The 27,557-nt window shown below is 40.6% G+C and overlaps 2 protein-coding genes across 4 annotated transcripts in view; both read left to right on the top strand.

Moving 5' to 3' along the window:
- Positions 1-12,448, top strand: part of FAM214A (family with sequence similarity 214 member A) — a 43,749-nt gene extending 31,301 nt beyond the window's left edge. For all 3 annotated transcript variants that reach the window (XM_032194602.1, XM_032194600.1, XM_032194601.1), the window contains 7 exons: positions 479-595; positions 1,610-1,689; positions 2,870-2,978; positions 3,820-3,978; positions 6,048-6,116; positions 6,989-7,188; positions 11,843-12,448. In XM_032194602.1, coding sequence (XP_032050493.1) covers positions 479-595; positions 1,610-1,689; positions 2,870-2,978; positions 3,820-3,978; positions 6,048-6,116; positions 6,989-7,188; positions 11,843-11,996 — 888 coding nt within the window. In that variant the 3' untranslated portion in view covers positions 11,997-12,448. The remainder of the gene's footprint in view (positions 1-478; positions 596-1,609; positions 1,690-2,869; positions 2,979-3,819; positions 3,979-6,047; positions 6,117-6,988; positions 7,189-11,842) is intronic.
- Positions 12,449-14,371: 1,923 nt separating this feature from the next.
- Positions 14,372-25,936, top strand: ARPP19 (cAMP regulated phosphoprotein 19). Its single transcript, XM_032194612.1, has 3 exons — positions 14,372-14,538; positions 18,944-19,066; positions 22,374-25,936. Exons 1-3 carry the CDS (start codon positions 14,494-14,496, stop codon positions 22,542-22,544), a joined length of 339 nt encoding a protein of 112 aa, XP_032050503.1. The 5' UTR covers positions 14,372-14,493; the 3' UTR covers positions 22,545-25,936.
- Positions 25,937-27,557: the final 1,621 nt, after the last annotated feature.

The raw sequence follows: 27,557 nt of genomic DNA, 5'->3' as shown, positions 1-27,557 counted from the left end.
ACAAAGAGCAATTCCTTTAGCTGCTGGCCGTCGTGTGGCTTGTAACTGCATCCCCTATCTGCTAGGGGTGGTAGGAGGAAGGGTTTATGTCTGACTTCTGTGAAGCAGCATGGGACTGTTGTCTGCTTCAAGGTCTGAAGTGATGTTTGGCCTAATGGTGCTTCCCTCACCCATCCTTCATTATAAATTTAACATCAAGAACAGCGTTGTCTTGTTCTGCTCATTGTGATAGCATTAGAAATGACAGGTTCTGTAGGCAGTTAGACATCCTGTATAAACGTACCAGTGTCTGAATGTGCTATGTGGTCATTTGAAAGTCTGTAGTGATTGTAGATTGAGTCAAAGAGAACTTTTAGTAAAGCACCAGTGTGATGCAGATTCACTGGCTGCAGAAGTCTTCTCGGTTAAAGCGAGTGATAACTTGATAGGCCATTGAAATAGCCCGTTAATATCTTGAGTCAATCTGTTTTGCTGGCAGAAAGCACCATCTCTAAAACACACAAATATATGGCGGAAACACAACTTTCGATCCTTGGATGGAACTTCAACCAAGGCTTTTCATCCTAGAACTGGATTGCCTCTACTTTCAAGTCCTGTAAGTTATTGTTGAAGCTGCAACTTAATTATGTCTTAACTTGTAAATGAGAAAGGGGGTATTGTATAACTTTAGTATCTGCATTACAGAAGCAAGATGCCTAGGTGGCATTTCTGTTTACTTTGTGTTAGAGTGATTAGTTTTGCAGGTGGAAACCTGAGAGTTAATGTGTGAGTGAAGTTGAAGAATAATCGTGAAGAGTTCTTGCATTCTCAAGACTGACAAAAGGTTACATCAAAAATTCTATGGCAAACAGTTCTTTGGTGATATTTTAGAGTACAAAAAGTATTTTGAAGCTTATTGTTTTAAGTGTAAGCTAATGCTTTGTCATTTAAGAGATTTTGTATGAGTTATTAATACCTGGTGGCCTATTATTCTAAAGCTTTTGTTTCTGTGAACAGCCTGTACGGTGCATTTCTCAGCATCCAGAGGTGTCATTGCATGACTAAGTGACACAAGACAGCTGTGATAATGCAGGAAGGCGTTGTTACAGTTCCTGGAATGTTGTTTGGGACTTCTAAGGAAAAGGCAGTATGGATTAAAGCTGCTGAAGCAGTGATCTTTTGTAATCAACATACGATGTGTTTCATTCTTTAGTGTTTATAAAGGATGTGGTATCTTCAGAGAACTCTGATCGAAATCACTGGAAATCATAAATATTTGTTTATTTTTGATGCTGTGCACTGCTGCAAAGAGATGTTCAGCCTGTTAAATGAGCTGGACAGTGATTTGGGGGTAAAATTACTTTTTCTTGCTTACCTCGCATCCTTTCTTGGAAGCTCCTGACTGTTTACGTTGATGAGATTTTTATTTCATTTTTTAAAGTAGTTCTGTTTATCAGAATTTACAGTCTTTAATTTTGGTATTTTCTTCACTACGTTTAGAATGACACTCTTCTCCTTTGTTTTTGATTTTGTAATGTCATGAAAATTCCTGGCAAACTTGTGCTTACTTGCCAAAACTTTTTTTACTGGAGGTACAGTTTTCAAATTAGCATATTATTTCCCTTTTGAGGTTCCTCAAAGAAAAACACAGTCCGGGTGCTTTGATCTGGATTCATCGCTGCTGCAGTTGAAATGTTTGTCTGCAAGAAGGTACATTTTATTTACCAGAAACTTTGAGACTTTTTTTTTTAGAAATGGAACACACATATATATCTGTATGCAACAGCAAGCACATTAGCAAATACGAAATATGGGTGTAACATAAGAATCCTTATTTTGAAATAACTTTTAAAAAGTTTCATTGCAATTACGTAGGCAGTAGATTTCAACCCTTAGTGTGTTGCATCAGTTGATGGATTTTTTTCATGATTCCAAATTTTCATATGTTAAACTAAAATGACTGTGTATCAGAAGCAGATAATCTCCAATTTTACTTTTATTTTTGATTGTTATAAAATTTTTTTTTTTTTTTAAAGTCTAGATTTGGCGATTTTGTTTCTCTGCAACATGGAGTCATTGCAGAGCTGTCTCACTGGCTGACTAGAGGGGACTATGTTTGCTTTATGTTGTCTGTGGCATGAGAAGTGCTCATGTGGCACCAGGCTGGACTGTGGTAGATAGTCTCCATGGTCTTTTTAAGATGCCTGTTGAAATCTTTTGTCTGAAAGCCTGCTTCATGAATGTGAGATGGCTGTGGCTTGCTGTGGCTCTGGCTTCTCCACAGCAGGGCAGAGTGGATGCTGGGTCCCCTCGGCCTATGGCTTGTAGCCAAATTTCTCCTTTGGTCCCCAGATCAGTGCAGCTCAGGAACAAAACCCCCCAGTATGATGTAAGATACACTGGAATATTCAGCAGAAAAGTTTCTGCATTCTGTGAAAAAACATTTTTTTCAATACAGTGTAATTTTTGTGTGAGTAGAGTTGATTGGGTTAAACGTTTTGCCTTTATTTGTTCCGAGAACCTTTAGAAAGGGACCAGTCATGACCATTTATATGTTATAACTTAAGCAGCTTTAATATGGTAGTTCGGAAACTTCAGGATATGAAACAAATAACTACATGTGGGAGAGAGTTTTCTGTTATTTTGTTCAGTTCCTACTAGTGGAGTTAATGAACAATGTAAATCTGTGTTGTCTGTATCTCTTTTAATATAAAACTTGTGAAAGTATTTCTCAGTTACCTAGAAAATGTTTTGCAAAGGTATTAACAGGTTGTTACTGCTTTAGGACAATATTTTGTAATACAATAAGTGATTCTTTTTAGAGCTGGTTATACCCAGAAGACAAAAGCAAATGTCTTCATCCATATGTTTATTCTCCTTTTTTTGATAGCCCACAACAATGTATAAACAGAGACAGTGATCCAGAGAGCCATGGGAAACCATTTTTAAGTTCTAGCGCTCCACCAGTAACAAGTCTTAGCCTTCTGGGAAACTTTGAGGTAATGCATATTCTCTAGAAGTCTTGTGGTATTTTTATTACTCTTCTGTACTGCTTTTTAAGAGTGCATTGCTGTGGATAATTCCAGCCTGACTACAGTGTAAAAGTTCGTAATTAAATTAAATGAAATTTGTTTTAATTTCCATCTATAAAGGTATGTATTTTGCTCTGCAGACATCTCTCTCAGATACAAGCAACTCAATCTCTAATTTTGTAAGTTTTAATTCTCACAGTGGTTAAGTTGGGAGGTTTTCTGTTGGCTTAAGAGATTTAACAACTGGTTATTGTTTGTGTTGTAGTATATATACCTAGAAAAATGGATTCATACTTTCATTCTTAAAATTTACTCAGTATGTCACTAAAGCTAGGTGACATCAGTGTAGTAAAAAATGTATTTCAAGTGTAGCCTCCAGCTTTTGACTTCATGTTGCATATCAAGTGTCAATGCCTAAAGTACTTATGCGTTGCACAGTATTTCATTAAATATGGAGTGAATACGTTGAGTAAAGTCCCTGATTAGTTTATTGTTCTTTCACATATAGTGTATGCTAAGGAAAGTCACACATAGATCCTGCTACAGTAAAACTCTGTGAGCTTTTGCACAGTTTTCAGGAAGACTATGATAAGATTTTCCTGATGCTTTCTCTTAGACCACTGTCATCTTGCTGAATGTTCCCCTGTTCATCCTAATTTTTGCCTTTTTGCCACAATTTTTTGGTAGGTCACCTTATGAAAGAACTAAGACCAAGTTCTTAGAAAAACTTGTCTTAATTTGCTGCGTGCATAGTCTTGCTATATTTTGAATCATTCCCAACCTAAGCTGTATGTGTTTTGTTTTTCAGGAGTCTGTCTTGAATTTTCGCTTAGACCCACTAGGCATCGTTGAGGGTTTTACAGCAGAAGTGGGAGCAAGTGGAGTCTTTTGTCCCACTCACATGACTCTGCCAGTGGAAGTGTCATTCTACAGCGTTTCGGATGATAACGCACCCTCTCCTTACATGGTAAGTGTATGGTCAAATGTATTTTTTTTCTGTTTAAAACCATTAGGCTGGAACAAACCTCACACGAGCTTTTCAGGTGAACTTGTCTAACTTATACTTTAACACAATAATCAAATGTGTTTCTGAGATGTTTTGTAATTAGCTTATCATACATAAACTACCCAGAGCAATGCAGAGTTTCTCAGCTGAGCAGGTACATCTGGGGTAGTAGAACATGGTGAGAATTTCTTTCCCCTCATCCTCCGGCACAGCAAAACCCTGCGGTTTTCACAGGCAGCCAGCTACAGGTTGCAGAGGCATTAAATTCTGATAGGTGGAGATAGGTGAGTGAAGAGTTCAGGGAGTGAGTCTTTGGAGGGATCTGGGGTATTTCCAGCTGCTTGTGATCCAGTTCTCTTCCTTTCCCTTCTCCCTTTCCCCAGCTAGTGCTTTTTCTCCCGTTGCTGTGCAAAGCATCCAGTTGCTTTGATCGTGGGATATTGAATGTATTTGTCTGTCTCCATAACGGAGTGATCAACCTCCACTACCTCTTTTTATCCAACATACTTAAAATAGACAGTGAGGCAATAGCTGGAGTACAGGATACGTTTTGGTTATAGGATACATTTTGTTGTCCAAATAAGCTGCTGTCCAGGGCAGCTAACTGCTTCGCCAGCAAGTGGCTTAGGTGTATAGGCCAAGGTTCAGTTGTGGATGGAGACTTTAGACTCCTTGTCTAAGTTGTTTAGCTTTTTTTTTTTTTGAGGAAATGTTGTCGCAGCTAGTGTGACATGTCATAAGCTCTCATAAGCTGCTTGGTTTGCTGGTGTTCACGCTGGCACAGTAGTTTTGTTCTTGATATCCACGTAGTAATTCTGTTCTGCACTTCTACAGTGACAACAGCTTTTGGTTGCCTAAAAACTGTTACCGTGTGAAAGGCAAAGGTCTGTTGGATGCTAGCATTGAATCAGACAGCTAATTTTGTTCTGAACGCCTGTTAAGTAACTTCAGTGTTACCTGGGTGACAGATCTCATACATGGTAAATAGTCTAGTAAATGTTTAGACTTTGCACTTACCCCTTCTGTTTTAAAGTGGATTCAGAAAATGAAATGAAATGGGTTTGCAAGTTAAGCTTGCAAACTTGGCTATATCTTCCTTTGACCACAGAGAAGTATCAATTCTTTTGCTTTATCTTTCTAGATTATTTCACGTAAATTTCCAGGAGGTGAAGGGATTCTGATGTTCCTCAAATGGTTAAAGTGACATTGCTTATTTCCCTACCAGGGTTTCTTTGTTTTAGGCTTTTCCACATGTTGTAAACGTGCTATTATGCCTGAGTCTCACAGGATTAATACAACATTTATATACTGCCTCCATCATCAGAAACATTGTTTCTGTTTGTATAGCCAGTTTCTTTGCTCTGGGTTTTTCTTTTTTTCTTTTTTCTTTTTTTTTTTTTTTTTTCTCAACTGTCTCAGTACAGTACACCAGTTGTGCACCCCAGTTTAATTGAGTGCATGCTCTGGTGCAGTGTCTTAAGGGTGACCTCAACGGTGTCAGAGCAGAGCAAATTCCTCAATGGATGCTAAGTGGGACGCTCTAATGCTCTGTAGATCCCAGTTGGTACAAAAGCAGATCATATTGTTGCTAGAGTTTAGGATTAGAATAGAAGATTAAGTGCATCTGCTGTCCTTTGAAAAGCAGAAATTAGTTCTTTGAGGATAGAAGTATTATTGGCACAGTTGTAGGCCATATAAAAATGGAAAGGCAAGTCTTTCATTTTAGCTTAAAAGCCATTTTAAAAAGCAAGCTCTTTTCTCCATAGCTCCCTGACTGCTAGTCTGAAGATGTGGAAACTTGGAAGTTGTTTCAAGAGGAGAATGTACTCCTTATTGTACAGCTTTTAATAATCTGCCAAAGTATTTGTAAAGATCCCTACTGTTTTTTTAACTGCGTCTTAAGTGTTGTCTTTATTCTTCAGTTTTTACCCTTAAAAGCAATCAGCAATGTATAAGTAGAATTACACGAATAGAACATTTTGATTTGTTTCTATCACACCCTGTTAACTATATTTGTCTTTTCTTTTCAGGGTGTAATTACTCTGGAGTCCCTTGGTAAAAGGGGTTATCGGGTACCGCCTTCAGGAACGATACAAGTGGTATGTACGCAGCAGATATGGGTGCTTTAAATCACTGATACCAAGAAATTAATGCAAATATTATTTATTACTGATGAACACAAAGGTAACAGTGGAAAATAAAACTGAATTTCTATAGAAGCTTGTAGTATTTTAATTATTCAAAGTATACATTGATGTAATTTGTGATTCCAAACACTTGAGCCCATCCATGCTGTGAAGTGGTTTCAAATAAGTTAATTAAAGTTTGGGCTATTTGTTGACACCCCTTCGCTGTAGAAGTAATGAAGTAATTTGCTAATCCAAATTCTGAAATCCTTCAAAAAGCAACTTGCAGGTTGTCTCCATACTGTTCAGATTGTTCCATACTGTCTTACATAAATTCTGTAACATTTTAAAAGCCACCTGCTTTTTGTAATAAAATCAGAAAGTGTATCACAGCCACTGCTTAGAGCCAGTGGTCTGTCTCTTTTAAGAATCCAGTCCAAGGTGACACATTGCTAATGTCAAGCTTAAAAGTGGAGCCTGCACATGTGCTTCCTGCAAGCATAGTGTATCTCCAGAATAGCGCAGACAAAAGTCTGACTAGAAAAATAAAATAAAAACGGGGAATGTAGATTAGCAAAGTAATAATAGTCCTGATAGTGTTTCAGATCAGGTAATGATTACTGTTATATTAAAATAAATAAATAAATAAATAATTCTAGTAGCTTAAGTGTTAAAGTGAACTGAAAAGCTGCACATTTTTTCCACAAACGTTCCTGTATGACACAGGAACAAAATGCATAGAGGATGGTGAGTATTTTGGCAGGTAATATTTTTTTTCCATTTTTCATCTCTAAAGAGTTGTATTGAACCTTTTTTTTTTTTTTTTTTTTTTTTTTTTACCCCAGACCTTATTTAACCCTAACAAAACTGTGGTGAAGATGTTTGTGGTGATCTATGACTTGAGAGAGATGCCAGCTAATCATCAAACATTCCTACGGCAAAGAACTTTCTCTGTTCCTGTGAGACGAGAAATCAAGCGGACTGTCAATAAAGAAAATAGTCAACAGACTGAAGAAAGGCTACTTCGCTACCTCATACATCTGAGGTAAGCTTCTTGGAGTTAAAAACAAAAAATGTAAAAATAAATCCAAATATCTGCCAAAATTTATCCCTCTTGATTCCTTTGCCAGCCTGCCTTTCTTTTTACATGTTTATGTTAAAAAAAAAAAAAAAAAGCTCTTAATTTGGTATTCAAGGTAGATGATAGAAGAAGGAAAGCTAGTAAATAAATTGGAAATAAATTGGATCCTGCTTGGGAGGAACAAAATTAAAATAAAGCTCTTTCTTAGCATTTGTATGGCCTTGTAATTACTTGTTTTCGTATGAACAGAGATTTATTCTGGCGGGAGCAGTGTATCTTTCTGATGTTAAAAGAAATAGTGAGTGAACCTGTTACACAATAGAAGCCAAAAAAAGGATCAGTGTAGAGAAAGTGGCCAGTGTGCACACGTGCCCGTTCAGCAGAACAGGTTCTAACATGACAAGCATTTGGAATTACTACTAAAAACGAAGCGCAGTGTTTACTGGTAAAATGTAAATATCTGTTTGGTGATGCGGTACCACTGACGTGCCTTTCACTTTATAAAATATTCACACAATCTTCTTTGAATGATTGACAAAGCACTGCCTGAAACCAGATGCTGTGCTACTGTTCTTTGGATGTTCTGAAGACTGCAATTTGAAGCAAAGGAGAAATGCTGGCTGTACTTTGTCCTTTGGCAGCTTGCAAACTTTTGCCAGCATTATTGTACTAAACGAACCGCATCCATGCAGTCCCAGTGATTTCATTGTAGTACTTCAAAACCTGATGACTGCTGACATTTTAGAGCTAGCAAACTAAACAGTCAAATATCTAACTTGTTGTGGAATTACTTCTGATGCTTATTTCCCCTATTTAGAGGCATTGACTTCTACCCAGCAGACTTTCAAAACGCAGCTTCGTCTTTGACTGATTCCAGACCAACACTTTTCATTAAATGAAAGTTGACAGTCAAAAAATGAGTGTTGGCTTACTGGAGTGGGAACATAGTGTCACGATGAGGATGCTGAACTGTTTTCGCCCTGAATTTTAGTCTGGTTTGAAATTTGTCCTTTCAGGTCACACTAACTTGCTGTGTCTGACTTAACCACCTTATACATTTTTTCTTCTAGGGTAAATTGTGAAAAAGAGCATGTAGCCTAGATAAAAGGCTCTATTCACTTGTAATGTTGTTTTTAAAATCTTTCATTTTTAAAAGCAGCAAAGTTCCCTGAAACCCATTTTACTGAAAATTTGCTATACAAAACAATAACAATAGTGTTTTTTATTTTTGTTACTCAGGTTGGCTTAAAACAGCCTTTCAGTTTTAGTTGCAGTTGTTGTAAGCTTAAGATGCTTGTTTTCATGTTGAAATTTTTGCTTAAACAGCAACAAAAAGAAGTCACAAACGGTAAGCTGCGTTGTGGCGGCATCTGCTTGTGAGGCCTTAATTATAGTTGTCAGCACTCACATTATGAAAGCTTTTTTTTCAAGTGGTAATTCAGCAAAAATGCTTGCATAGGTCTGGAACTTAACGTTGGCAGCCAGATTTTCTAAAGCAGTCTTTCAAGTGTCAGATACAGTGTGTGTGCAGCTTCTACTAGCGTAGTTTTGTCTGTCTGAGGGTTGCTCAGTGTGCCGTTAGCCTGTATCTGTACGGGTGCGGCACTGACATCAAACGTAGCTTGCTTGGCCAGCACAGATTTCTTCACTGCACAGACATTGGGAGTTGCATCCGCAGTTTAAGAAATCTCTTGAAGATACTTTGGAAATACATTTTGTGTTGTTGCATGTCAAGCAAAGTTTTTTTGTGTTGTAATTAAATCTGCGTTAAGGTAGGAGCCGGGAGTCCAGCTCTGCTCACGCGTTGCTTCTGCCCTGTCCTGTAACGGTGACGACCATCAGTTGGTTCCTGGGTTGTGTTCTGGCACCCCTGCAATGAAGCAGTTGACCTGCCCACAGCTCAGCATTTTCAAAGTTTTTACAGCTGGCCAACAGTCCTGGTTACTGACATGTTGCCTCTTTTAATTCTATGGAGCGTAATTGCTGTTGCTTCATGGCTAACAGTGGTCAGTTCTTCATTAGCCAGATGTTCCTGAAGGCGAGGTGGAGGGGACGCTTCAAACCAGTTGCTCAGTAGTGCTTCCTCAGGGTGGTGACACTTCTTTTTTTTTTTTTTTTTTTTTTTTGCAATATTTTTGTGATGTGGTGTATGACGCGTTTACCAGTGGAAGCTGGAGGTATCTGTCACTAATTTGCTAGCTGCTTTTTGATCTTTCTGATCTCTAAGCATTTTTTGTGATCTAGCAATCTGTGGTGTTGTCCTACTGATTTTTATTTATGGATTTACTTAGATTTTAATGATTTTTGTTGTATTGTCTTTTCTTCTTGCAGAAGGAAAGGTCTTAGGGTAACCATAAAAACATACTGCTGCAGCCTGTTTCTTGGGTTTACTTTGTTCTTCATGAATTTATTCTTTGTAATGGTCCATAATATACGTAAAGGCTTTTGTGCTTGTGTTAGTCATTTCTCCAGTAATGTTCATCACTTAAAGTTTCTTTCCCCTGACAGACTTTCTAGCTCATCTGTTACTGTGTTTTTAAGTCTTCCTCTATTTGTCTATTGGTGCTGTTCCTAGGACACCATCTGTCCGAGGAAACACATCTCATGTGTTTTTCTTGGTTTTCTTACACAAAACTACTGGAACTGCCACAGCTCTGGAGCCAGTCCTGCGCTGGCCGCTCCACCAACACCCACAAGAGTGTATGTAATTGTCTCCTGATTATTCCAATGTATTTGCACATATGAAAAACAAGTTACAAATCCCAGTTACTATGGTAAATATTCCTTTAAATAAAAAAAAAAAAAAAAAGCAATGGAAGCAGAAACTAGAGGAATCCCCAAACTCTGTTACTGTCTCCCACTTGTTCTCTTCCAGTCCTTGTGAAATGGCATGCTCAGATGAGGCAGATTACAGGGAAGGATTATTTACTGGGCAAAGGAAATCTTGCAGGATTCTCACTGCTAGAAAATAAAGAGCTTGAAGTTAAAATAAAAATAATTTAAAAAAATTTTGATAGATCCATGTGTATAAAGGGGATAATTCAGGTCAACTTTACGATGGTGCTTTGATAACTAGATCTAGCCATACTGTGACTAATGTAATCAATCATACTTCAGCTTCAAAAGGTGTTTCAGTACCATTTTTATTTAAAAATGTGTTATGAGCTGCGTGCGGACTTAACTTTTTTTTTTAGGTATTCAGTTTGTTATTCACCTCTTTTACTCTTTCTTCACATGCCTTCCTTCAGAGTCTCCCCCTTAGACAGAAACTACTTTGGCTGCCAGGTGAAGAGCTTCCCCACTGACAACACCATGCACGAGTGATGGATAGGAGCTCCTTGTGGGCCAGCAGGAGCATTCTGCTAGACCCCCCCCTACATTTCATGCCCTTGACAGAGAACTTCCTCTCTCTAGCTGTGGGGTGGCTACGGGCTATTCTGCTCCACTGCTCTGAACGAAGCTGTGGCTGGCACACAATCCAATTCTACAGCCTGCCTGCCCCCAGACAGCTCAAGCCTGCTGGATCTTGTGTTGTCTTTCTTGTGCCTCCCAGAATTTCAATCTGATTATGTCTGTGTATATTACAGAGACTCCTTTTGCTTCGGTGCACTCAATGAATAAATGCTTATTAAAAATCTGTCCAAATTGTAGTACCCATAATAATACAGTGTGTACTTTGATGTGAGCAATGTGCTCTCGGCATTTATAGTCGTGTAATTTTGTCCTTACAGTAGAAAAAGCTCTTATTTCTAACACAGTAGCAGTAGCTTTTCTCCCCTACCATGACATACTGATAATGATGCTCATTGGCCATAAGAGAGAGTCCTTGAGATCCCCTGCCCTTCCTGGGTGAGGAAAGGGAATTAAGTTCTGCCAGGTGCAGACTCAGAACTCAGTTCTCTGAAATGCAAATCGTGTCTCTTTATCTATAGCTGTTAAATCTCAGTGAAAGTGAACTGGCACGTTTCTGGCAGGTTTGAAGGCTGTTCAGCTACAGTATAAGAAATAAATGAGCCCAGAAACTGGCCACTGTTTCCTTTGGTGACTGGGCCAGTAAACTCAACTCTTTGAAATGGCTCCGTATTCCTTGCCTCTTTGTCAGCTTGCTTGCAGAGATCCCCGTACCTGCTGCTGCTTAGGTTAGAGTTAAACTTGGCATGTTGTATAAAGCATTGGTAAACTTCTTGCTTTAAGTTTCAGAGAGCAATGAGATCTGTATGATTGACATGTGTATTTGATATGTATATCAAGGCCACTCTTTGGGCGTTTTTCGGAGTGCTCGCTTAAGAGCACTTCTTGGCTTTCTAGATGCCTGAGAACTTTAATCTCTGACGGTACGTAAATGCAGCATGAACTTCAAAGATCCCATGCCACTTTCAAAGCTATATTCTGTATTTGTGGTGAGGAACAGAACCTTCAAATGCCAGAGAAAATGCAGTAGATAGAAAACGTTTAGAAAATGTTACTCTTTTTTCTTTAATTTTGTGGTCAAATGTTTTTTGGCCTTAATTTCTGAAAGGAATGCATTTAATTCAATAGTATTAAAGGTTATTCTCTTTTTTTTTTTTTTTTTTTTTTTTCCTGTTATATATAATACAGATATTCATATTTTTTTCAGGTTCCAGAGTTCTAAATCTGGAAAGATCTACCTCCACAGAGATGTAAGGCTCCTATTCTCTCGGAAGTCCATGGAAGTTGATAGCGGCGCTGCATACGAACTCAAATCTTACACTGAATCTCCAACAAATCCTCAGTTTTCACCAAGATGTTAGCAAACAATGGCAAACTAAAGTATTCATTGTACTGTTGATTACTCCTTACAAGGGAAGATCAGTAAAGTTGACAGTACAAAATTAAATCTGTAAAGGAATGAAAATAGCGCTCGAGAGAGAAGGTTCTTATGTGATCCTGGACCAGTTTTGTAAAAGGTCTCTGGAATGAGCTTTGTGTATTCCAAGTAGACTGGAAACGTACTTAAATCTAATCTTTTTGTACTGTTTAAAACCACTTCATTGGATGTGTTGCAATAGCAAATTCCCAAGTTAGTTTAGTGTTTACACTTTTTATTTTATTTTTCAGTTATTTAATATTTAATGTTTCATTTAATACTCAAGTGATGTTTGTCTTTAGTGTTCTAATGTAGCATAAATCCTATGTAAAATCATACTATGTATTTTTGGCATTAATATTGAAATCTGAAATATATACAGATGTCTTTAATCTGTGTGATGTTTTTAAGTGATATTCATTTAAGTTATTGAAAATGGGGACAGCAGTTGAATTTCCGTAACATTTCATACTATGCAAGCATTCAGCTTTTTTCTTTTGTTTCTTTGATGGTGCCCTTTTTTCTTTTTTCCCCTCACATACAGATTTAACACCACTTGCGACCATAGCGCAGAATGTTTGTTTTCTTACTCATGCATTCAGATCATTGATTCAATTCATATTTGGCTCCCTCCATTTCTTTCTTTCCTAAAGGGCCACTTTAATATTGCTTTTCATTAGGTTCACATAATTTCCGCCCCCCCCATATCTGATTTCAGATTGTGCTAAAGGATGTACTGTGCAAACGAATTAGCATTTATATCTTAAATATATGCAAAAGCTATGGAACATGTACTTTTTGTTTTATTTTTAGATAAGGAGGATCTTCATGTAATCCTAAATATTTTTAATAGATCAATTCCATTTAGGCCACTAGGTGGCTATATGAAGTTTTACTAGAGATATGCTACATTGGGAATATAAATGCTTTCCAATACGTGTATTCCTAAAACAAATCACAGTCAGATAAACAGTTTATGCTACGTGTTAAACTGTGTAAATAAGAGAAATAAAGCTAGAAGCGTTTGATTATATTTGAGGTATATATTTAATAATGAAAATGAAGCTTCATGATGCTTGCCGAAGATCTGGGTTTCTCTGCTGTCTTGTCTTGGTTCATGTTTTTCTTTACATCACTGTTTTCATAGTGTCAGTACTATGGAGGGTGACCTTCACATGTGGGAGTATGACACCCTTATCTCATGAAGAATGGAGAAAGAATGAGCGTGCATGTTGTGTATTCAACACTGCCCTTAGCTGGGATGAGAAGCCACTGCTTCGTGAAATCCCCAGGAAGCCTGCCAGGGAAAGAGAGGGAGACCAGACTTTCCAGATGATATGTATCCAGCTGTCTTGTATATTCAAGTGGCTGTTGCTACAGAAGGGCAAAGCCCAAATATTATTGAATCCATTTCCAACTTAAGTATTTTTCCCTCTGTTACACTGGGTTTTTGAAAGGTTAGCTTTTGTGTGATGGAGACTTGGGAAAAACCATGCAGGAGATTGATTGTGGTTTCTAGTTGTGTGTCCTGAAAAGGTTTCTTTTGGTAACAGATGAGTCAAATACAACTGCAGTTGTATGCGTACGTAACGAGGACCTAGACTAGGATAATGAAAATGTGTCCTAGTTTCTCTGTACTCAGTCATAAGCAAACAGCATGTACCCTTAAAGTACTTGTTTGTGTCACGGGGCACATCTGCTTGCATACTTGACGAAATGACACTTAATGAGAAGTCATAAATCACCCTCAGTAAATTAACCTTCCTTTTCGCACTGACGGTATGCGGTGTTTGTACGTCTGTGTCTTGAAGTGACTTCAGGCCACCCTGTTCTCTCCTTGGGGTAACACATTGATTTGTCTGGAAGGGCAGAGGGGCTGTGGGTTTGGGGCATGTGGTCACTACACATCACGTCCAGGAAATTATCTGTATTGACTTAGAGTCAAACTACACTTGGTCCCTGTATGGATGCTGTTAAAAATGAAAATGACCTTCGTGTACAACTTCTCAGTAATTTCCCCGTCACGCTTTGACCGGGGTTGCTCGTTCCAGGCGGGACGCAGGCGGGTGAATGTTTGGGAAATGCGAGCAGCCTGCCGCACGGCTGCCTCTGCCTTCGTTCCGAGGGACTGGGCTGGTTTTTAAGAGGCTCGTTGCCGCTTGTCTTTACTCCTCCCCAGCCCAGCGTTGTGGGGCTGCCAAACGGCCCCGAGCCGCCCGCGGGCAGCACCGTGAGGAGGGGAGGGGAGGAGGGGGGGGGCTCGGGGCCGTGACGTCAGCGGGGGGGGGGGGCCGGAAGGCCGCAGCGCTCGGCGTGCGCGGCCGCGCGCGGAGGAAGTGTGATCCCGGCGGCACGCCGTCCGCACAGCCGCCGCCATCTTGTGCGGGACGCGGCGGAGCGGAGCGGAGCGGAGCGGTGCCCGGTGCCTGCCGCCCGCCGCCATGTCCGCAGAGAGCCCCGAGCCCGCCTCGGCCGAGGAGCAGAAGGTGGGGGGGGGGCGCTGAGGCCGCCGGGGAGCGGGGAGGGGACCGCGGGGGTGTCCCTGCGGCGGGCCGGGGGGGGCGGCCGCGGTGAGGCGGGGGCGCGGGGCGGTTGCGTTGCCCCCCCTCCTCCCCCCCCCTCCGCACCCTTCCGAGCGCTGCGGGCCGGGGGGGGGGGCGCGGAGCCGGGCCCGGGGAACGCCCGGGGCCGCGTCGGGGCCCTCCGGTGCCGCCCCCGAGGCCGCGGGGCCGCGTCGCAGGCGGCTCCGAGCGGCTGCGGCCTGGCGGGGCCCGCGGGCCGGTCCCGTCAGGGCTGCGGGAGAAGTTGGGGGACGCGGGCGCTGCGCTGAGGAGGGCTCCGGGAGGCGCGGCCCGGCGGGGCGGCCCCGGGCTCTCGTTTAACGATTCCCCGCTGGGCCCGGGGCCGGCCGCGCGCCTCGGGAGGCAAAGCGGCAGCGCGGCGATAGGAGGGAGGCGGAGCGGGCTCCCGTGGTGTCGTCTGCCCCGAAACGCGGGCGCTGCGCGGCCGTGCCGGGGAGGCCGCCGAGGAAACGCTGCTCCCGGGCACAGCGCGTAGAAATAAAGCCCCGGCCTGCGCGGGGCGCCTGCAACGGCTCGGTAACAGCACGGCCAGGCAGGCGGCAGCGGGCTCTTCGTGGCGCCTCCCAGCGCCTCCGCACGACGGCAGGGGAGCGGGGCCCGTGCCCTCTGCGGGCTGCAGCGCCCTGCTGGACACCGCGGGCTCCTGGAGCTGCGGGGCCCTGCTGGGCTTCGGAGCTGAGCTCGGCGTAGTCAGGCAGTCTAGGCAAGTGAAAGTAAATAAAATGGAACTCTTTCTTCGCTCTTATATCCTGTGATAATAGAGTGACGGATTCGTGCTACAGCATTGCAATATCAAACTTCTTTAACGATGTTTGTCTGGATAAACAAAGATCGGTTCAGTTAATGCTTAGCTCTGAAGTGCTTGTTTGACCAACCCGTTTTGCAGTACTTAGTCGTTTGTAAGCCTAAAAAAGATGAAGCCCCTAAGGGAACTTTGAGGCAGCAGTTCCGTGGCAAGACGTCTGATATAAACTTGTTAGTACAGTGTGGGAAGCTTGTGCACGTGCTCAATGAGAAGGGTGTTAAACAAGAAAATGATAGAAATTGAGAACTTTCCATGAGTCCAGTGTTTCCTGTTCTCCATGTGAAAACTCGGGGTAGTGGCAGGAGGAAGTTCAGCAACAAAGAAACCTTTGGATGATGTAGAGCATGTGCCTGGTTGATGGATGCTGCTTTTGCTGTAGAAGTCCGTGTTTTTCAGGAGGCTCTTAGTGCCACGTCTTGTTTTGGGACTGGCTTTTGCCGCATCAGTTATCTGGGGAATTGTGCCGTTGTCATGTTTCTCCTATTTTCTACTTCACATTTTTGTCTGATGTCTTTTGTTAGAAGAGGATAAGCTCTTCATAACACAGCTCGAGAAGGCTTCTTTTTAGCCGTGCGGTTGAGCTGTCCGACAGATAGAGAACCTCATGCTTTTAGTAGCCCCATAAAAATTAAAAGCAAGAGCTATCTTTAAATGTGTTAGGTAACTACTGGCTATGCTGGTAAACCCTTTTAATGAAGTAAGCAGACTTCATTAGCTGTGCAAAAATTCCTGTAGAGAACTAAAATTACAACTTGTGTGGTTGTCACCAGGAAGAAGTGCGTGGTATATCTTGACTTTTTTTTTTTTTCCTTCATCAGTTGTCAGTTGTCAGGCTGCTGCTTCTATAATAACTGTGGGGAAGACAACTGCTAATGCATGAATGGCTTTGCAGGTTTGGGTTAAAGCCTTCGTGTCTCAGCGACACGGCCCTGAGAGTGCTCCCTGCTCTCTGGTGCACAGAAGAATACAAGGTCAGAGTAAGCACACGATGATCTTCCCCAGAAAACTTTCCCAGGTCTCCTCAATCCATGGCATAAAAGCCTTCTGAGCTGCAAATGGACGCATCCGATGGCTTTCTGAATCCATCTAAATTCTTGGCATCCCCTGCATCCTTTGGCAAGGAGTTCTGTAGCTTAGCTGTGTTACATGAAGAGCTGTTCTCTTAAGTATTTTGGAACCTGTCGTCAGCTGGTTTTGTTTGACAGCCCAAGCCCTCATGTTGAAGCTATTCTTTATTTCATGTTACCTAGGTGGTTTTTTTGGTCTTAGCTGTTCTTGGCCATCAAGAGTAGGTGACCGTAGCCTGAATCCTTTTTCTCTGCACTGAGGCACAACACAGTTTTGTGTTTTGGTCGCCTGCTGTGCGAAGATTTGTCAACCCCGTGAGTTTGCATAAATGTTTTCTTTGAAGCACCATGAATACATATTTATGTAAGCTCTGTGTTGTTGGCCCTCTGTTCTTAAAAAAAATACTTCCTTTTGGTTAGTATTGGCAAAACATGCCCCCTCAGATGCCTTGTCTGTTGGCTCAACAGTGAGTCCCCAGTGATTCAGCATTAGATGCTGAAAGAATGGCTTTTGAGAAGATCCAGAGACAGTGTTGGCATGATAATAAAACACGCCAGGAAGAACAGCGGCTGAAAACTGTTTGTTCCATTCGCACGGAGGCTGTGGTCTTGGCTTGTAGGATTATTGTATGGCGAGGGGGTGTTTAGCGCTGCTTCTGTGTCCTGTGCTGCCAGGGAAATTTTGCTTTTTGTGTGTGTTTTATATTTTGTATTTGTCTGTATTTTGTGTTGCATTGCCTGGCTATGTTTTCATCTAACTACAAATAAAAAGCATTGCTTCTATCTAGACCCCGCAGAAGATTCTCTTAGGCTGCCCTCAATTTCTGCCTGCCCCTGGTAGGGCTGGCCTTGGCGATTCCCACTGTGCTGGGAGCAGCTGTCTTCCAGAGGTCTTGGAGTAATAGAGCAATTGGAAATGTTGTGTTTTGAGTTTGTTGTTACAAGCTTTGCTTCCAAGGTTTCTTGCCAGAAGGGTGCCGATCGTTATAGAACTTGGAGCTTTTGTAAGAGGTGTCAGAGGCCTTGTGAACTGGGGCAGGCCAGCGCAGGGGTTCAGCTCCTCAGCACTTGTGCCTGAAGTAGCTCTCAGCTGCTCTCGATCCATTGTGCTCCCTGCTGCCGTGTTAACGGACCTGTTGGTGCAGCTGCTTGGTGATCCAGACGTGGGAAACTGAAATAAAAGAAATAAAAAAGAAATAAAGCCCAGCAAGAAAAAAATGGGTAGTTATTTTTGCACTGAATTAATTTCTGTAACCCACTGACGTGGAGTACACTCATGCGAACTGACGCAACGCAAAGGTTGGTGGTGCAGATGGAAGAGGAGTGTGAAGGGGCTGCCTAAGCAGCTCGAAGTGAGTACGAATCCTTAGTCACAGATGGACGTGAGGCTCTCGTGGTTTCAATGGCAATTCTTCTTTCCTGACTAAAAGTCTTTCTGTGACTTCAGATGATAATTACTGTTCAAGAACCACAGCAGTCAGCACAAATCAATGTGAGTTTTCCCTGAACTAGCCATGGTTTGCATGCAGAAATGATCTTGGCCAAACACCGGAAGGCAGTGAAACAAGGAGTTTGAATGGAAGGTATTTTAGAAGTGACTGAGTAAAAAAATTGTACCTCATGCATCAAATCACTGCACAAACCAGAGCAGGTACCTGTAAAGTAAAGGTCAGTGCTGAAAGACTGGATGTGCAAGCTAGTTTTTGCCAAATGAGTGTTTTCAGATCATTACTCGGAGCATGCATATTTTTACAGTATTCTCACAAATTTGCATTTTTTTTTTCTATGCAAATAAGCTGCGTTCAGTTAACTAGGTAATGATAATGATGGCCTCTAATAGAAGGCGAGTATAGAGAAGTCAAATAATGTTTGTTAATATGGTAGCAGGCATGGTTTTCAGACTGAAATATTTAACGCTATTTCACAATGAATATCAATGCATTACAGTTGCATCGGAGTCATAAAAACTGGATTTTGAGAGAGCACAAGTGCTAATCCATGCAACTCCACGATGAAGTAGGACTAACTGAAAAGTCTCATGCTCTGCTTTCAACATTTCTTCTGACAGAATCCTTGTTTTCACCAGAGAAGTGTTTTGTTTTTGTTTTTGTTTTGTTATTTTGGGGATATTTTGGATCATAACTGAGTAGCAGTGTGCTTTTAATATAGGTTAATTTTCTGTGAAAGCAAAATGGGTTGAAAAGTACCTAAGATGCCTCACATACCTAAGATGTGAGGCTGAACTCCTACAGTTGTTGTCAGTATTTGAGAGAGAATAAATGAGAATGTTTATTAATTGATGTGTTCAGATTGGAGCAGAAATCTGCATGTTGGTGAATTCCTTGCAAAAGTGTTGTTGGTGAATTCCTTGCAAAAGTGTTGTACATAAATAGTTTATTGTAATTCTTCATTTAAAGTCTTGGTAATTTTGTTTCAGGAAATGGAGGATAAGGTGATCAGCCCAGAAAAAGCTGAAGAAGCAAAATTGAAAGCAAGATATCCTCATCTGGGCCAGAAGCCAGGAGGCTCAGACTTCTTGAGGAAGAGGCTTCAAAAAGGAGTGAGTTCTTTACTGTCTTTAGGGTGTGGACAACAAATTCCCAAATTCCTGTATCTGTGATTCTTTTCCACTCCCCAAACCTTTGCATGAGAAAAAAACACTGCCAGTGTTAACTTTAAATCTGTAAAGGCCTGAGGAAGCGAAATTGATTTCCACAAAACTGGCAGGATAGTTGCTTACAGGGCCCCAGTGGCTCAGCTGCAATTCTAATAAATTTTAAGAAATTTAAAAACGTTGAAGCTGTCTCACTGCAGCTGTGATAGACTTGGGTTTAAAAAAAAAAAAAAAAAAAAAAGAAAACAGTAAGGGTCAGAATCTCATCTGTGTTCTCTGCTTATCTTATCTTACCCGTTCTTATGTTGCCAGGATGTACGGCCACTCTTGTTACTCATGTTGTTAGCATGTGAAGGCTTAGTGTTTGCAGGTACCATCTGACATCAGTGGCTTGAGAAGGTTGGTGTAATTCCAGATACATACAGCTACTCAAAAAGTAACTGTAGAATTAGTATTTAAATACTGTTCCACATTTGACCAGTGTATCTTACTTTCTTAGTTACTGAACAGTTTTTTGTTAGTTCAGTATTTCGTGAAGTGATGTGATGCTTTTCAGGCATGTTAGAATTCTGTTCTTGGGGTAATCCTAGCCTGTCCTTACTTGTAATGGTGTTTTCCTTGCTGTCACACTGTTGTTTACTCTCGTCTAGGCCATTTGAGTGCACACAGTGATTCCAGGTGTAAGTCCTTTGCAAGCCAGCTGTTGGAGTTCGGTGCTGATCTAATTTTGGGCTATCTGGTAACGTCTCGTGGGAATTGTTACTTTTGGCAGGTTTTTTGGATAAGCTTTCTCTTGTAAATTAGTGTGCATGCAGCATGGATAATGGCTGCTGGGGGTGGACACGTGGCAGGTTAAGTGATGACTTTTGGGAGTTAAGCTGTTGTGTGGTCAAAGGCAAACTGAAAGAGACTTGAGCGTGTTCAGTGCCTGTAGATACCAAAGAGGCAGGGTGAATGTGTTTTGTACAGGCAATTCAGGCAGACAGACCAGCGTCCGCTCCGTGAGGATTAATGGCCACAAAGGAATTACTGTAAACACACCAACAGTCTCTACAAGATCTCAATCTTGATTATAGCACCACTTCGTGCAAAGCTTCTTACAGCCTATATTTTCCAATATGAGCAGGGGCAGGCTAGTGGGCATTTTAATTGCCTCAGCATTTTGGACTCTGCTGGTATGATGAAAGATGGCATAAAATTGGGGGTTCCAACTCTTAATCTGTCCTCCTCAGTTCCTGATGTTGCTAATACCTTTTTTCCGTGGACAAAGGTATAGTGTGCTCAGTGTCCTAAATGAGAAAGCATCTTATTTGATGTGGACTTCTGGTGTACTTTAGGCTAGCTGGGTTGCTGAACTTTAAAATAGCGTGAGAATAGAGAGTGTGCTTTCAGACAGCTTTGGCGATGGGAAGATACATGGGTAGACATAGAAACAATTTGAAAAGGACGATCCAATACAAGACACCTATGAAAAGCTGCAGTAAATCAGAAGTAAACACAGAGTAATCTATGGAGAGAAATGGGCTGACACTCTAATTCCTGAAAGATGATGCTTTTTCTCCAGAGGTGCAGTTGCCGTTTGGCAAGTAGGCTGCCCTCTGCTCTTTGCTATTTGCTGTTCAAAAATGTTCTATGTTGGGTGCACACACCCAATTAATTTTAATTAGCATACGTCCCCCAGAATAGTAGTAAAAACGGATGCTGTTCTCCTGAATACAGATTCTACTTAGAAAGAGTGTATATATAACTAGTATATAGACAGAAATGTGCATCTATTAACAGCAGTTAACACATCTAAAGATAGAATTACTCAATTATTACCTAGTTCCTGTTTAAAAGTTTCTTTTGGTTTCTTCGGTTTTGAAGGGGAAAATATGAAAGCCTATTTCCAAACTGGGTTGCATTATAGCTAAAGCCTTGTCTGCAGATACAGTGCAAGAACACTGTGGTATAAGTAAGGATTCCACTGTCAAAAGGGATGAATTGTGAGGAGGTTTACCAATACAGTTATGTAGTTCAGGTGTTCTGATTGTTTAGGGTAAAACAGATGACTTTAAGGCTCTAGTAAACCCTAATAGGGGACATTTAAAGCCATCTTCAGGAGGCCTTGCATTTAAAAAACAACAACAACAACAACTTCCCATCCCCAGGTAAAGACTTGTACTTCAGTTTAACACTGCTGCTACTGAATATTTTGCAGTTGGTTAGTGCTACTACAAACTAAAGACTACGGCAATAATGCTGCCTGGAAGTACATAAGCATAGCAGGTTGCAATGGCTTTTGTTCAACTGACTTTGAGGAATAAGCCTATCTAAAGCTAACTAGGGAGTGTTCTTCCAGAGGTGATTATGCATTGTAAGCAACAGTTCTTAGAGCTAATCTTTGTCCTGAATCTAGGCTTTGGCCTCATTTGACAATCTGCAAAATCACGGGTTATAAGTAGATTAGTGGTAGACCTCACAGTAAAATGTAAACAAAATATAACGGTTCCCCAAAAAAGGTGTCATTGAGCAGTTGAAGACTTGATGCAGGCCTTGGATGAAATTCCATACCTCATCTTAGTGTAACACAGATAAATTATAAGTCACCTGGTTTTACTGTCCACAGATAACTTAAATGTTTTGAGAAGTACGACGACAAAGCCTGTTAAAGGTAGTGCTAATAGAAAATTGCTGAAAAGCTGAGGGATGCTCTTCTACAAATTCATAATTAACATATTTCTTTGTTCAGGAGAAACCTGGAGCCTGGGATAAGCCAAATCTACTGTGCAATCCTTCTAAAAAGCTTTGTGAAGAGAATTCTTAACTAAATTGGTTTGGGAACTTTAGGGATCATAGTTTCACTGTTTTAATGTATGCGGAAAAAAAGAAGATTTTCTTGTTAACATGCAGTTTCATGTGTCTTTGATCTTCTGGTATGATAAGGCAGGCTCTGTTCTCCAGCCTTACTTCATATATTGTTTGGTTATTCTGTCTAGCAGAACTTGATCGCTGCACTGTCATTGACAAACCCCAAGGTTTCAGCTGCGGGAGGGCAGGGCCCTTTGGAAATCAGTGCTAAAACGGTGTTTGTGTACGGTGTGAGTTTCATGGTATCTGTAGAGCATTAACTGTGTATGTAACTAATGTTCAGAGTTTAAATGTGTGCTTAAAGGTCTTGGTAAGATTTTTTTTTAATCTGAATTGACATATAAAGCTGCCTTGCAAAATGAGAAATTCAGGCTTTTAAATCTATGTGTATTTTGTCTTCTAGCAAAAATACTTTGATTCTGGTGACTACAACATGGCTAAGGCAAAGATGAAGAATAAACAACTGCCTACTGCAGCTCCTGACAAGACAGAAGTCACTGGTGACCATATTCCTACTCCACAGGATCTCCCACAGCGGAAACCATCTCTTGTTGCTAGCAAGCTGGCTGGCTGACGAGAACAGCTGAACTGCATGATAATTCTCATTCCTGTTATTTCTCCTTAATAGTTATTTCTCACCCTCACATCCCCCTTTTTCTTTCTTACACTAAGTCATGAGACTGACAGCTTTGCAGGTAGCGATAGCATGTGCTGCTATTGTAAGGGAGTACTGTTAAGAGTAAAACGTGTAGTATTTGGACTAGTTGAGAACAATGCACTGATTTAAAAAGGACAAGTTTGGTTAGAGCAATGTAATCTACTTGAAAATGTACATATTGCCCGTTTCCTAGTGTAGGACTGGTTCCAGCAAGTGACATCGCAAGTTTTACAACTTTTAATGTTTCTGCTTTTGTTATTTCACCTTAATTACAGCATATTTGTATTTAATATAACCTCCAGTTGTGTTGGTTTTTTTTCTGTGTTTGGGTTTGTTGTCTAAAATAGAGGTTTAGACCACAAGTTGCTAGATGGTAAAGCATGTATAAAAACAAAGACAGGGCTCTGATTGAATTTTGTTTCTGCTCTTGAACTTGAACGGCCTTAAACCTGTTTCAGCTTTAACAATAGAGTTTTTACTTGGGCAATATTTGCCCATTCTGGTGTAACTCTTGTGAATCTAGTGCTTATTGACAACTGCCTGTTGAAGCTGGTATCCTTTTCAGTTCCGTAGCTTAGAACACACTTTTGTTGAAGATGTGAATGAAGTGTGCATGTGCATAGACTGTTGAATTCACTCTTGTGCCATTTTTGTAAATACAATAGTTTTGCACAACCTTTTGAAAATGTCTATTAATTTTACATTTTAAAAAGCAGATAATGTGCCAATCAAAGCACAAGTGATTCTGTATCTTTCAAAGTCTTGGCCTGAAACGAAGAGCCCAGAATCTTGCTACTGAAAGTGAAAATTGTGTACCTGAAATTTGTGAACCCCCTAGACTTACACTTGACTCAGCCTTATGCTTTTGCAGTTGTATATTTTGTTTCGCAACAACGTCCAGCGTTCAGTTATAAATCTGAAATTTGTACCTATATGTAAAGGCAGGTGCCCTTTCTGTTCAGCAGCTCTTTCAAGCTTTTAAAGGTGAAATGCTCAATAGTATGACATGGAAAATAGCTAAATGTACTGTTCTAGAGAGTTTCCCTTGTGGCAAACTCCAAATCTAGGCTTGCTAAGGTTTGATATGCAATTGTCGTTGTACTATTTTAGACTTCTGGAAGTGAAAGGATATAATTCTTTTTCTTGAACTCCTGAAGTGGCAGTAAACTAACTCCTTTTTTTCTGTTATACAGCAGTCCCTCATTGGTTTTGGGAAACGAAAGGAACTGGAACTGGTATTTGTATAATGATCTACTGAGAGATAGGTAATTCTTCACGTCAGAAAATAGGAACAAACTTCAGTTCGTCTGTATGGGGCAGGTTGTGAGTACTAGATTGGCATAATACACAGTTGATACTAGATGGGTAACCTGATGAATTTAAGAGCATGATTTGTTCAGTGAAATCAGATGTATTAAAACACAGTATGATCCATAATGTAATTGATTTTAATACAGGCAATCATGGCCTTGATGTTCTTTAGGAGTGTAAGAAACCCTTTAAAAATATCAGTGTACTTTTTTCTTAAACGGTTCTATTAAAACACTATGAAAAGCAAAGAACCAATGCAGGCATTGTAAGAGAAACCACTTTTGAAGATGTGTGTTTTTAGAAGGAGGCACTTTGTATTGATATATCCAGAAAGGTCTTACAGAATAAATATCTGCTAGTTGAAAAGACGACTGTCCCATGTTTTCTGCAATGCTCTTTTCTAAAGGAAGACTCAAGGAAACGATCAAGATGAGATGAACAATCTTAACTTGGCCCTGCTTTGGTTAGAGTAGGCGGAAGCTCTATTGGTGTCTATTATAATGTGTATTCTTCAGTTTAGAGAAGTCATTCCAGAGAACTTTTTAAATTACTAACCTGGTTCTTTGCAAGTCTTTGTAGCCCTTTTCAAGTAATTATGGACAAACTTGTGAGAGCCCTTTTATTCCTTATCCGCCACTAATACTATAAACAAGTTGTGATTTTTCACAGAACAGTTTGAAGAAATTATTAGACCAATTATTTATTTATTTATTTTTTTAAGCAAGAAATTAGGCTGGAAGAATAACAAGGAAGCTGGATATATGAAAACAAACTGCTTTCTATAGTTGTTTGTGATAATGTGAAAATCCCTCTTTATTTTTGTATGTGCAAATGAAATTTGAAAAAACAATAGGATTGGGCCTGGAACAAATATTGAACAGTTGAAGGTGACTTGCTTTGTATTGTCTGGTTCCACTATTTTGTAGCTCACATACAGTGAGTTTTTTGATGCTTGAGATTAAAAAAAAAAAAAAAAAGCCATTTAAATTTAAGCATCCCCCTCATTTAGCTGCAACTCAGCTTGTCCTGCTGGTTAGATAATGCGAGCTTTTTTGATGTTCACTCAGTGACTTGCAGTTCTTAAGGTTACTACAGATTCAGCTACCAATATATTATCCATGTGTATACTTAAAGTACTGTAATACTAACTAGGTCAGTGGCTGGTTATGAGCCTTCACATCTGACAGACCTCAGCAGCAGGCACAGCAGTTTTGAATCTATACACTGTTTGAAACTTAGGAAGTCCGATAATCACTTAACAGTAAAACAAAGGTGACTGCAAATTGATGCTAACTTTCAGCTTACTCCAGCAAGATAACTCAGCTATCCAAACTTATGTACATAATGTATTATATAAGTTTTACCATTTGATAATGACCTTTTTCAAAAAAAGACCTGCCCACGCTGTAGACTGGCAGTCCCTTTCATATCTTGCCTTTAAAGATAGACAGTGTTTAGTTATTAGACTAGTGTTCATGTAGGCTTATGATAGCAGATAGCACCAACATTTTATTCAAAATAGTTAAAAGTGAATGAATTCCAACTTCACGGATATGTCCCCAAATCTGTAGTACCAAAGGCTTCCCTCTCATTGTTCTTGATGTAGTAGGACAGTGTTTGTGTAAAAGCCACAGGAGTACATTTTGTTGGACATATTTACACCCAGTCGAGATGTTAAGGTGATGAAAATGTCAATTGTTCTTTACAAACTTACACATTGTATAGTATACAGAATAAATTGATCTACTTAGTTTTTATTGCAATGTGGAGATTTGTCTTGTCTTTACTGTGGTTTCCTTAATGATACTGCATACTTCCGTATCCTCTATGGAAAATTTCTAAAACCTAAATCTTGCTACTCTGTATCATTAAAAATATGACTGGGCTTTGGTTTCTAGTATGTTAGACTACAGAATTACTTTAATGTAATCACATTTATATATATTTCAGTGCTTATTTTTCTAATAAGGCAATTAAAGCTTATTGTTTGAAAACTCCTTAACAGATGACTGTTTTGGTCCCTTACACTGAGTGAAGGGGATGTCTGGGAATTATCTTGTTATGTAGAGGTTTGCAGTGCTGTTGACTTCGTTAACCCGAACTTGGTGAAATTTCCATGAAATCAAGATGCTGGAAAAAATCCAAATGATTTTATATTCAGACTGTGGCGTAGGTGCTGGTCTCTGCGCAGTTTTGAGATCCACGTGGTGTATTTACACAGGTAGCTCAGTAACCAAGGTCACAGTAACACCCGCCGTGCTCGGCATCTCCAGCAAGCTAAGTGTCCAAGTGAAGTAGCAACATCCAAGTGCCATGCTGAAGCAGAGCAAAGGCAGCATTAACACAAGCATTAGTGTCCTAATAATAATGGGGAGTGGTATCAGTCTTTGGCCAAAGACAAACCATTTAAATACAGGCTTATACCCAAATCTAATTAAAGCTGGGGCAAGTAAGTTGCACAAAACTCCATTAAGAGAAGCTGTGCATGTAGTGGCTGTTTTAACTTAAAGTGGATTTGGTGGTGCCTGTGTGGTTTGATTATTCCTACTTTAGTACAAGTGAGCCACCCTTTTCAGATTCAAGTCTGCACTGGTCTTTCAGGCTGGCTTTTTCATCGCAGTTTCTGGCATCTGTACATCCAGAGTAACTTAAAAACTGAAAATTTCTATCCCCATTTATTCCTGTTAATTATTTCCTTAGAAAATAATTCTGGAATACTAGCAGAGAGGCGGGCAGGACTGACCTCGACTGATGTGCTTGAAAAAGCTTTAGAGGAAGATGAGTGATTTGTCACTGACTTTCTCAGGCAGCGCATCTTTGTTACTATGAAGATGCAGCTTGGTACATGTTCATAAGTATTTCTAGTGGGTGCAGAGGTCTGTTTGCTTACTGACGTGAAAAATATTGATGAAGCCTCCACTGATCTCAACACATTTGACTGGTTTAAAATAGTTTTACTTTTTGTTTCTGACAGTCTAACAACATTTTTTTTTTCATTTTATTGGAGAACAATGATGTAGCTCTTGATAAAAGAGGTATGCTTGGTTAATGTCAAATTCCACAAAGAATATCACAGAATAGCCATCATGGACACTCCTGGTACACAGGCTCTGTAGAGACTCAGTTCAACTGTTGCTGGTACCTCTGTCTTTAGAGGAGTGATAGTGCGGTATGATTGTTTCCTTATTAGTTTTGAGGAGAAAACATTTCTTCCTCAAGAAATAGGATTATAATTTTTTAATCCGTGACATTTAATCTGTGACAGTTCTGGGCACCACAGTATAAAAAGGACATGAAACTGCTGGAGAGTGTCCAGAGGAGGGCTACAAAGATGGTGAAAGGCCTGGAGGGGAAGACGGACGAAGAACGGCTGAGGTCACTAGGCCTGTTCAGCCTGGAGAAGAGGAGGCTGAGGGGAGACCTCATCACAGTCTACAACTTCCTCGTAAGGGGGTGTCGAGAGGCAGGAGACCTTTTCTCCATTAACACCAGTGACAGGACCCGCGGGAACGGGGTTAAGCTGAGGCAGGGGAAATTTAGGCTTGACATCAGGAGGGGGTTCTTCACAGAGAGGGTGGTTGCACACTGGAACAGGCTCCCCAGGGAAGTGGTCACTGC

Source organism: Aythya fuligula, chromosome 11, assembly GCF_009819795.1.
Source record: "Aythya fuligula isolate bAytFul2 chromosome 11, bAytFul2.pri, whole genome shotgun sequence".
Taxonomy (NCBI): Eukaryota; Metazoa; Chordata; class Aves; order Anseriformes; family Anatidae; genus Aythya; species Aythya fuligula.
This window is presented reverse-complemented; position numbering and strand designations above follow the sequence as displayed.

Bases quoted from the DNA above. Each gene is read 5' to 3' on its own strand.
- ARPP19 (XM_032194612.1), top strand. From the start codon at position 14,494: ATGTCCGCAGAGAGCCCCGAGCCCGCCTCGGCCGAGGAGCAGAAG. The intron at 14,539-18,943 runs GTGGGGGGGGGG...ATTTTGTTTCAG, and splicing joins CCTCGGCCGAGGAGCAGAAG to GAAATGGAGGATAAGGTGAT. The intron at 19,067-22,373 runs GTGAGTTCTTTA...TTTGTCTTCTAG, and splicing joins GGAAGAGGCTTCAAAAAGGA to CAAAAATACTTTGATTCTGG.